Source organism: Trichechus manatus, unplaced genomic scaffold (genome assembly GCF_000243295.1).
Source record: "Trichechus manatus latirostris isolate Lorelei unplaced genomic scaffold, TriManLat1.0 scaffold00188, whole genome shotgun sequence".
Classification (NCBI taxonomy): domain Eukaryota; kingdom Metazoa; phylum Chordata; class Mammalia; order Sirenia; family Trichechidae; genus Trichechus; species Trichechus manatus.
Genome location: NW_004444124.1, coordinates 4784976 through 4796326, shown reverse-complemented (window position 1 = coordinate 4796326; position 11351 = coordinate 4784976). Strand labels below are relative to the sequence as shown.

At 50.4% G+C, this 11351-nt stretch overlaps 1 protein-coding gene across 1 annotated transcript; it reads right to left on the bottom strand.

The window, feature by feature from the left end:
• Positions 1 to 2218: 2218 nt before the first annotated feature.
• LOC101362075 (tubulin beta-2B chain) lies at positions 2219 to 5410 on the bottom strand. Its single transcript, XM_004387562.3, has 4 exons — positions 5249 to 5410; positions 4291 to 4399; positions 3938 to 4048; positions 2219 to 3590 (listed from the first exon to the last, which is right to left on the bottom strand). The coding sequence occupies exons 1-4, from the start codon at positions 5303 to 5305 to the stop codon at positions 2530 to 2532; spliced, it is 1338 nt and encodes a 445-aa protein (XP_004387619.2). The 5' UTR covers positions 5306 to 5410; the 3' UTR covers positions 2219 to 2529.
• Positions 5411 to 11351: the final 5941 nt, after the last annotated feature.

The window sequence follows — 11351 nt, the reverse complement described above, 5'->3', positions numbered from 1 at the left end:
TCTCTTTTCTGTTTACGGGAGCTATTTAGTAGAATTAACTTATTTTCACATTCTTCAGAATGACACTGCTCATACTTTTCTTTGGAATGTTCTTCAAAAAACATTTCAACCTCTTTAATATGAAAATCTCTTACCCACTCATCAATTTTTTTTAATATTTAAGTAGGACTGTAATCAATAGAATGAAATAAATATATGATCATATTTAAAATTGTATTTTCTCTAATTTTGAATTTGTCTAAAAACTGGAAAAATCTTAAACCTACAGTTTAATTTTTTTTTCCTCCTGTGGGTATGTAAATAAGTTTTGTACATTTGTTTAGAATTTACACTCCAATTCACTTCCTAAAATTAGAAAGTGACTGACCATAGCAGTCAGCATTTTTTCACAAAGTATAATTTATTCTGGAAAGGCATATAATCTTAACTAAAATCATTTACTAAAATGACTTCTTTAGTGACCAAGTTCAAGTCTACAGTCAGACTTGGGTTCAAATCCCAGCTCTGCCACGTCTTGGAGATTTGACCTTGGAGAGTTACCCTCTAAGTCACAGGGTAAGTGCAATAAACTGTGGAAATTACTGCCGCTTGCCTGTTTAAACTGTGGAAATTACTGCCGCTTGCCTGTTTAAATTCTCCGACAAGCCAGAATTTATAATTCCATATAGACTCAAGTGAAGTTAATTTGTGTACAAATCATTTATCACGTAGTATAAATATGATTGCTGGGAGGAAAAGATGCTTCAAAATTTTAGCATATTGGTTATTTATAAATCTATATGACAGTTCCTAAGTACGGGTGATTCCATTAGTTTAAAAAGGCATAGTGTCATATACCATTTGACACCAAATTCCACTTGTAGGAATTTACAGGATAGCTATCCTCATGTGCACAATGATGTATGCACCAAATTATTCATTGTGGCGCTATACTAAAGGAAAAAAATATAAACAATGTAAATGCCCATTGGTAGAGAACTGGTTAAATAAAACATGGTACAACTACATAACGAATACTATGTATCCATGAAAGAGGGGGAAGTTCTCTGTATCAAGGTATACTACTACTAAGTGAAAAAAGTAGCCTGTAGAAGAGTGCTTGTAGCATCATACCAAGTGTGAGTAGAAAAAAGGGAATAATCTATGTAGGTTTGAAAATACATATTCCTGCAAGCATATAAGACAACAATAAGAATGGCTGCACTCCAGGGAGGAAATTTGTGAACCAAGGGAGTTATACCTAACACTATCCTTTAAGATTTTATATTGTGTGCATATCCAAAAATATTTTTGTAAAGAAAATAAAGGCATACTAGGATTTCTACCTCCACCACCTGTCTGTCAGTTTGCTGTACTGGGGTCGCTTGCATGTTGCTACGATGCTGGAAACTATGCCAGCAGTATTTCAAATACCAGTAGGGTCACCCATGGTGGACAGGTTTGAGCAGAGCTTCCAGGCTAAGACAAAGCAGGAAGAAAGGCCTAGAGATTACTTCAGAAAATTAGCCAATCGAAATCCTATAGCTCACAAGAGAACATTGTCTGTTGCTTTGGACATGTCATTGGGAAAGACCAATCCCTAGAGGAGGACACCATGTTTGGTGAAATGAGGGCCAGCGAGGGCAAGGGAGACCCTTGGTGAGATGGATTAGCTTAATACCCACAAGGATGGACATCAATATGCATGCAATCATGAGGATGACGCAGGATGCAATGTCTCATTCTTTTGTACATAGGGTCACCATGAGTCAGAGCTGACTTGGTGGCAGCTACCTACCTACCTACCTACCTACCTACCTAGAAGTCCCTGGATGGTGCAAACAGTTAAGTGCTTGCCTACTAACTGAAAGATTAGTGGTTTTAACCCACTCAGAGGTGCCTTGGAAAAGGCCTGGCAAAACATCACAGCCTTAAAAACCCTATGGAGCTGTTCTACTCTAACACACATGGGGTCACCGTGAGTTGGAGTTGACTGGTTTGGATTTTTTGGTATCTATGTATCAGGATTTCTACATGAAAATATATTTAGTGTGCTTTCAACTAATAAAACATGTATTTCAAGGTATTTTAAATTCAGGTTGCTCTCCCATCTTAAGCTACCTATGATTGTAGTTGGTTCAATTTTACCACACACAGAGTAAATTCAATTGAACTTGCTCACCCCGTTCCTATTTAATGTAGTGTGTTTTGAAATTTATATTTAAATTGATAGTAAAGAACTCCATAAAGAGAAAAAGGAAGAGAAAGAAGAGCAGACACCATTAAGGACACAAACGTTTATGTGATTTTAGCCATTACAACAGTAGTTCAGAGCTATCGCAAATGTTACACTGATGTCATCAATATTACAAAAAATAAAAATTAAAAAAAAGGGGGAAAAAAGTGACAGGCAACAGTGAAGAGCACCAGAGACCCAGCGCACACCTAAATATACCATGCTTCTTCAACTGCCAAGAGATTTCACCAGTACGCCCCCCTCCCCCTTGCTTTCCTCCTAAATCTTTCCCTAACTTGCTTTCAGTTCTGAATTTAAGCCTCATCCTCGCCCTCCTCCTCCTCGAACTCCCCTTGCTCGTCGGCCGTGGCGTCCTGGTACTGCTGGTACTCGGACACCAGGTCGTTCATGTTGCTCTCGGCCTCGGTGAACTCCATCTCATCCATGCCCTCGCCCGTGTACCAGTGCAGGAAAGCCTTGCGCCGGAACATGGCCGTGAACTGCTCCGAGATGCGCTTGAACAGCTCCTGGATGGCTGTGCTGTTGCCGATGAAGGTAGCTGACATCTTGAGGCCACGGGGTGGGATGTCGCACACAGCCGTCTTCACGTTGTTGGGGATCCACTCCACAAAGTAGCTGCTGTTCTTGTTCTGCACGTTGAGCATCTGCTCGTCCACCTCCTTCATGGACATGCGGCCCCGGAAGATGGCGGCCACGGTCAGGTAGCGGCCATGGCGGGGGTCGCAGGCAGCCATCATGTTCTTGGAGTCGAACATCTGCTGGGTGAGCTCGGGCACAGTCAGGGCCCGATACTGCTGGCTGCCCCGGCTGGTCAGGGGGGCAAAGCCGGGCATGAAGAAGTGCAGCCGGGGAAAGGGCACCATGTTCACAGCCAGTTTGCGGAGGTCTGCATTCAGCTGGCCTGGGAAACGCAGGCAGGTAGTGACCCCGCTCATGGTGGCCGACACCAGGTGGTTGAGGTCCCCATACGTGGGGGTGGTCAGTTTCAGAGTACGGAAGCAAATGTCGTACAGGGCCTCATTGTCAATGCAGTAGGTTTCATCTGTGTTCTCCACCAGCTGGTGGACAGACAGGGTGGCGTTGTAGGGTTCAACCACGGTGTCTGACACCTTCGGAGAAGGCATGACGCTGAAGGTGTTCATGATGCGGTCAGGGTACTCCTCCCTGATCTTGCTGATGAGCAGTGTGCCCATCCCAGAGCCAGTGCCACCCCCCAAAGAGTGGGTCAGCTGGAAGCCCTGGAGACAGTCACAGCTCTCAGACTCCTTCCTCACCACATCCAGCACCGAGTCCACCAGCTCTGCTCCCTCTGTGTAGTGGCCCTTTGCCCAGTTATTGCCAGCACCGCTCTGGCCTGCCAGAGGGAAAGGGACTTCATCAGTCACTAGTGATTGCATTAAATTCTTTCTTATCTTAAACTCCTTAATACAGACCACTGAGTCAGCACTCAGATGAAATTATTTCAAGTTACCACCAAAACAACGAGATATTAAAATATGTGGTCATGGGTATAATGATAAATAAGGAAGGCTAGAACACCTGGCTATTATAAGTTGAAAGGCAAATATTTTTCTAGCCTATATGAGGACTAAGTTGGCCCACAACTGGATGTTCTTCATACTGCCTTCAGTAGCCCCACCCTGCCCCGTGAGCTGCCCAGTATAAAAGGAGCCCACACTATTCAGCTATGCAGTCACTTACCGAACACGAAGTTGTCCGGCCTGAAGATCTGGCCAAATGGCCCAGACCTGACTGAGTCCATGGTGCCAGGCTCCAGATCCACCAGGATGGCCCGCGGTACGTATTTATTACCTGCATAGGACAAAAGCTGGTCTGAGACCTGCAGGCAGAGCGCCCTGCTTCCTCTTTGCAGACACTGCTGTGGCTCAAACAAAGGAGGGAAAGGCTCTCAAAGGACTGGGGTGAGTGCAGGGAAGTCCCCTGAAACACTGCAGTGAAGAGGGGAGGTTCCTAAACCCTCTGTCCTGACCTCCCCAGTGCCACATCCCTGGGGTCACCCCAGGGAAAAGAGGGGGAGGGGTAAAGGCAATTACCAGTGGCTTCATTGTAGTAGACATTGATTCTCTCCAGCTGCAAGTCACTGTCGCCATGGTAACTGCCAGTGGGGTCGATACCATGCTCATCACTGATGACCTCCCAAAACTGAGGGAAGAAAAAGCCTGCATTTAGCCATGCACCAACCGCAGAGACGCACCTCACAATAAAAAACCTTCGACTCAGTTGCGACAACCCAACCTTCGGGAGCTTTCAGAGTCGCCTGACCCGGGCACAGCCTGCAGAGCTTGGGTTTGCTAGTGTCAGAAAGTCGAAACTGGGCGTTTCCCGGGCGAACAGCTGTTCGCAGCAGGAGGCAGGGGTCGCGGTGGGAGGAGGGAGGCGCTTGGTGCCCGCCCTGCCGCAGAGCGTCTCTAGGCACGAGAAGCAGCAGCTGGGCTGGACTGCAGGTTCACCGCCGAGGGGGGCGGCGGCTGGGCAAAGAGAGGACTCAGGCCCGCGGGAAGGGGGTGGGGCGGGGACCGAGCTCAAGGAGGGTTATTTTACATTCAAAGCACGTCCTTCTACCGCGCGACAATCGCTTTCCTACTCCCCCTCCCCCTCTCCGCAGCCTGACTCCGGTTCAAGCAAGTAAAATCCATTCTCCGCGTCGCCCGGCCCCACCCACTGCGAGCGCGCTGCCCCGCATACACACACACGCCTCCCGAGCGACGGGGTGGGCAGAACAGGAGACGAAATCGTGGGGGGGCCGAGAGTCCATGTGAGGTACAGCAAAAATCAAAGCTTCCACCCCCGCGCCCCAGGAGGTGGCCTCCAGCCCTGGCCATCCGCTGAGGGCGCGGCCACGCCCCACTCCCGCAGTACAGAGCGGCAGGGAAGATCTACCCTCCGGGAGCCCGCCTGCCCAGGACCGCTTCCGCGCCCGGCTGGCCCGGAGTGCGCGCCCTGCCGGGACCCTAGCGCCCCCGGCCAGGCCCCTCCCCGGCGCGGGCTCACCTTGGCGCCAATCTGGTTGCCGCACTGGCCTGCCTGGATGTGCACAATCTCACGCATGATGTCTCGCAAGCTCCCTTCCCGGCTCTGGGCGGTGTCCGTTCGATATGTCTGTCCTTCCCTACGCACCCACTGAGGGCAGGAGGACTGCACTTGGGAACTGTTCGGCTGAGAACAGGGGTGCTGCGGAGTCGGCCTTTTATGCCGGGAGGGCGGGGCGCCCGCGCAGGCCGCGCCGCCAGCCAGAGCCCACCAGTCCCCGCTCGTCTGGCCTAGCTGACGTAATGCTCCAAGCCCTGGGGACAGACAGGGGGGCTGGACCCGGGCCCCGCGGCCTATCAGCACGGCCACGCGGCCCGGGCGAGGGGTGGGGACTCCGAGAGTGAGGTGGGGGCGTGCGCATTGTCTAGGGCTGCGAGAAAGGGGGGGGAAGCACAGTGTTCGGGAGCTGGGGGCGGCGGGCCGCGGACGCCCCGCCAGTGCACGTCTGTGGGTGGGGTAGGGGGCCAGGGGTACCTGAACACTGGGAAAGGGGACCGGCAGGAGCAGGTGGAGGGGCCGGCAGGTGGGTGGTGGCGGTTGCTGGCGCGGCGCGGCGCTGCGCTGCTGGCGCGGATTCCGGCTCCTCTTCCGCACGACCCCAAGCTCCCCCTGCCCACCCGATGCAGGTGAGATAACTGTCCCCCTCCTCCAGTCCTGGAGGCCAAATACTGCCCAGAAGTCGACTTCTCGCCACACACAGCCTTGGGAGCGGACAGGCGGCCCCTGGCGGAAGTCATGCGTGATCGGGACGTTGGTGTCTGAGGGGCGCGCCCCAGGACCCAGCGGCCCAACGGCCCCAAGTTGCCCTCGGACGGTTCCCTTCTTTGTCTCCGTCCAGGCCCGCTTCCTCCTTTCCCTGCAGCCGCAGCACCCTTGGTTCGGGCGACCTCGGCCACCCAACCCTTGCTCATCCCCTCCCAAAGTCCACTTGCGCCCGGACTGCGGCCGAGGTCCCCTCCCACCCTGCGGGCTAGCTTTTGCTCCCCGAGAGCGGAGGTGGGTGTGGCTGGCTGCGGAGTTTGGACCATCGTGCAGGCAGAAACCGGGGTGAGTCTCGGGGAGGAACTGCTGGCAGAACAAAGGCGTGGGCTTCATTTTGCAATTGTGGACTTAAAATCAGCCAGGCGCTCCCCTCTCCTGACTCAAAGGGTGGCGGTCGCCCGCCCCGCCGCGAATATTTGCGTTGTCCATTCATTGTGCGCCGGATCCCGCGGCGGTTGTAACCGCGAGTGCTGGGGAGGAGGCCGGCCACGAGGTCCCCAGCCTCGTGCTGCGGGTAGGGTTGGGGACACGCCTAAAATCTGCCGTGCCGGCGAGGTTGGTGCCCCCGAGACACTCACGCACCCGCTAGCGCATGAGCAGAAGCGGAGCAGGACCCCTCCCCTGAAAAATCCGCACTCTAGGTATTCGATAAAGGAGCCGATCTCTTTGTTGCTCTCCGTGTGTGTATATGTTTGTGTGTGTGTGTGTGTATGTGTGTGTGCGGGTGTGTGTCTCCAGAGGACAAATATGTGTGCGCTGGAGGGAGGGAGAGGAGAGAGTGGCAGATACGGCCACTGCAAACCCGAAACCCATCCCCTGCAAAGCCACGAGGGTGGCGCCCCTTCCCCGACGCTGGACCGGCTGTGTGCTGGGTGACTGACCCTTTTCACCCTCTGGTGAGAGGGGCTTCCCACAGCGGAATGGAGCCTGCAGCTGTTGAGTGCGATCCTCCCAAGACTATCAGCAAGCTGTCATCGCCTTCCTTTCCCGGGGCGGACTGGGAGGGGGGCTTTCTCTCAAATCAATGCCAAAGCACACAGAGAGGTCGATAGAACAAAACCCAGCCTCTCCCTTCCCCTAAACACGCCCTACTCCCGGACTGGAGCTCGTGGGGCAGGGTACCCCAGACACGGTGGCTAGTGCCAGGTTAGGGTGGGGTTGGGTGAGAGAGGGGAGCAGATGGCCCAAATGCCCAGCTCTCGAGGTTAAAGGACGCAGGCCCTGAGTCTGACCCCAAATTTCTAATCCACCTCCTGCAGACTCAGAAGCCATCGAGGGTAAACCGATTCCCAAGGTCACACAGCGACCTGAAAACAGGGCTCGGGCTGGAATCCTGTCTACCGGCGCCTAGCCGCTGAGGAAGGTGACCGCCCACGGGCCGAAAGGGCGGTGGCAGGTGTAAACTCTGGGCCGCAGGTGGCCGCTCCGATGGGGCCGAAGGACCGCTGCATCAGCGCTGCGAGTGTAAACGCACCGGAGCCGTCCGCCCTGATTGCAAGCGCATAGGAGGAGCCCGACAGCTGCGCTCCGGCTCTGGGTTCCACGCTGGGTAATGCGAGCCGGCCGGTCGCCTCCTTCACCTAACGATTTCATTTCTCAGCTTTGGTTTCAGAGCCAGATCTCCGCGAAGCCCCGGGTGAAAACGCTTGTTCAAGATTATGTAGATGAAAAGACACTCCCCTCTCGAATTTCTTTAGGGGACAGGACTTGGGGTAGGGTGAGGCTGGAAATAATCCCCCTGGGGAATTTTTGGTCCAAGATCTCCTTTCTTTTTATGCCTGCATTGCCCCTCCCCTCCCTCCGGGAGGGATGAGCCGAAGGAGCCTTCTAGTTACGGGTTCTCTCCCCACCCACACCCCATTGGGAATAACGTTGCCGCTCGTTTTTATTCCCACCAGGAGCTGATTTGGTGTCGAAAGGTTGAATGCCGATGTGGCCATCGACTTTTCCTGAAGTCCTTCAGTTTATCTGTTAACCTTTCTTTCTCTTTCTTTTTTTTTTTTTTTAAACCATCTTTATTCCATGTAATTCCCCAAAAGAGACTGGCAGGGATTTTCACAGCAAACAAACAAACGGATCCTATTGTGGTACATTTTCGATTAGGGTCCCAGCATTTTTTTTTTTGCCTGCTTGCTATTGTACATAATTCCTCTCAATCTAGGTCAGTGTGTATCAGATATGAAAGTCTCAGAAGCAGGTATTTCATCATCACTTCATGCAGTTAGCTAAGTGATGTACAGTACTAACATTTTTAAATTTTCCCCTCCAGGGACAATTGTAAAAGAAATATCGCTGTCTAAAATAAAATTCCACATTTGTTTTTTTCTCCACAGTACTGTTCTACATTTTTTCCACATAACTGATTGTATAGCTGAGGTGAGCAAGATATTCCCTAAACCTTTAAAATTACATTTGCGCTCACAGTTTTCAGATTATTTTTAATGGCAAATTCTCAAGTGATCTCACGTTTATCTATTACACAAAGAGAGTAATTGTTTTAAGTAATCGAGTAAGGCTGATAGAAACACAGATTTATGTAGATAATTCGGTAGTAAATTTTAAAAGCTTGTCTTCTTAATGCAAAGTATTTTTTCACATCTGTATTTCCCGGCCAAAACATCTAGCTTTCAGATTTTGTCCCAGAGCCTGCGTGCATTCACCCCTTAAAACTCAGCCCGCAGCCCATCGGCCTGACAGCCCACTATGCAGCCGATCTGTACGCGGTTGCCTAGGCAACGCACACTTAGCCTATGAGCGAAGAGGAATTGAAAGAGGCTGCAAATCCATCGTTATTTCCTTTTACCCTTCTCAATGCTCTCCACTCTAAAATATTGAAAAGCTACCAACTCTAACATTTATGTAAAGTAGCCAAATGTCTAGAGGACTGGGGCTACGACGGGTTGGCAGGCCCATATTGTGAGGGTGGGGCGAGAGTGGGGGGTTCCGGGGACCCATGGAGATGCTGGCTTTCCCCAGCTTCGCAGCTTTTTGGTCCGCATCCCACTTCCGCCCCCTCTCCTCCCAGGCCGGCCCTCTGGATGGGGCCGAGTTGCCCGGGCCTTGTTCTCAAAGGGGCTGCCGTCCTTGCCAAGCCTGGGACTTGGTGGGGACCTAGTGCCCAGGTAACAAAGGGCTGGAATGAGCAGAGAATCCGAGTCCGTGAGTGCGGCCGGGTGCGGAAACATTCACCTCTTTGTTCCTCAACAAGGCGGGGTGTTTTCCCAGAGCCAGCCATCTGAATTTGGGTTTAAAAGGCCTTGGCGCGGACTGAAAGTGCTGCCCTTTCGCCGAGGAGACTTACCTCCTTTCTAATACAAATCCGCCTAGGGAGTGGAGCTCAGGCTTTCTGAGCGGCCATTTCCCTTTTATAGGCGGTCTTGCCCTCCCCCACACTATGAATTATTTGTAAGGGTTTTAGACGGGATGGGGGAGGGCAGCCGCGGAGAATGTCGCACTGTGAATCCGAGGGAAACGGCATTTCGTGACCCAGAGCGAGATTCTACAGAAAACAAACAGCAGAGTGGAAAGTACTCTTAAATGGAAACATAAAATACTAAAATGTACACGTGCCGCTGGCAAATTGCTGTAGGTAAAAAATAGACAGATCCCTTGTAAAATGAACGAGGACACACAGGAAGATAAGATGTGAGCCATCTTAAATTACAGCAGAAAGTTGCTATGATACTGTTGTGATTCTAGGGCTGCCACCGTGCATTAGAAACTGTTCCACCAGCAACTGCTGCTGCTAACGGCACACCAGCTAACGATTTCCCTTCTAAATCAGTCCTGGAGCCTTTGCTTGTTATCTAAATAAAATTTAAGCTTGTGGATTAAGATAGATAGATGCACACACTTGCATATGCATTCCTGGAGTAACCCCTTTGTCTCAGGTCTAGATGCATTCACTGTGTCTTCACTGTACAAGCAGCTTCTGAGCAGAAGCTCTTTTAGCTTGATATGCCCAGCCTGCTTTTGAGTGGCCACCAAATATCTGTGCTACATTTTTCAGAAAACAATACATTAAGAGAATTTCTGGGTGAACGCACTGCCTCTTTCAAACTAATCCCTAAAGAAGTAACTTATCAAAACGTTTAGTTTCTCAGTATCTCCTAAATATATTTTTTTTATCATTAAACTGTACATAAACATCGTTTTATCACATTGGTTAATAACACCATGACATGTCAGTACTCTCCCTTCTCCACCTTGGGTTCCCTATTGCCAGCTTTCCTGCACCCTCCTGCCTTCTAGTCCTTGCCCCTGGGCTGGTGTGCCCCTTTAGCCTTGTTTTGTCCTATTGGTCTGTCTAATCTTTGGCTAAAAGGTGAACCTCCGGAGTGCCTTCATTACTGAGCTAAAAGTGTGTGTGGGAGCCATAGTATCGGCGTTTCTCCGTTCTCTATCAGGCCAGTAAGTCTGGCCTTTTTTTGAGTTAGGATTTTGTTCTACACTTTTCTCCAGCTCTGTCTGAGATCCTCTACTGTGATCCCTTTCAGAGCAGTCAGTGGTGGTAGCCAGGCACCATCTAGTTGTACTGGACTCAGTCTGGTGGAGGCTGTGGTAGATGTGGTCTATTAGTCCTTTGGACTAATCTTTCCATTGTGTCTTTAGTTTTCTTCATTCTCCCTTGCTCCAGATGGGGTGAGACCATGGAGTATCTTAGATGGCTGCTTACAGGCTTTTAAGACCCCAGAAGCTACTCACCAAGGTGTAATGTAGAACATTTTCTTTATAAACTAAGTTATGCCAATTGAGCTAGATGTTTCCTGAGACCATAGTCTCCACAGCCCTCAGCCCAGTAATTCGGTCCCTAAGGGAGTTTGGATTTGTCCATGGGAGTATCTCCTAAATATTAAGTGGCATTTTTGATTCTAGTGCTAATACAGTGCTCCACGTTTCTCAAATTTACAATGATAGATAGATAGATAGGGAGGGAGAAAGAAATTTTAAACCAATATTAGTATCATCATTTATTGCTCACTCCACTGGCCAAATCACCATTGAAAGTGATGCCAGAGACATCTAAACTACACCTGGGATCATGGTATTCCTGTCTAAATAACTCCCCATAGACTCTCTAGTGCCTAGAGTGTATGGCCCAAATTCTCAGCATAGAATTCAGGACCTTCAAGCCTGGCCCTACATTTCCAGCTTTATCTGCTAACATTCTTTTTAGACAAAGTACGTTCCAGGAGACGTCCATTTGCCCAACTGATCTTCAAAAAGGACGCTGTCTGAAGCCTTAGTCACTCTCTTGTTGTTCCAGTTGCTTGGAACCACCTTCTCCTATTCTTCATCTGAT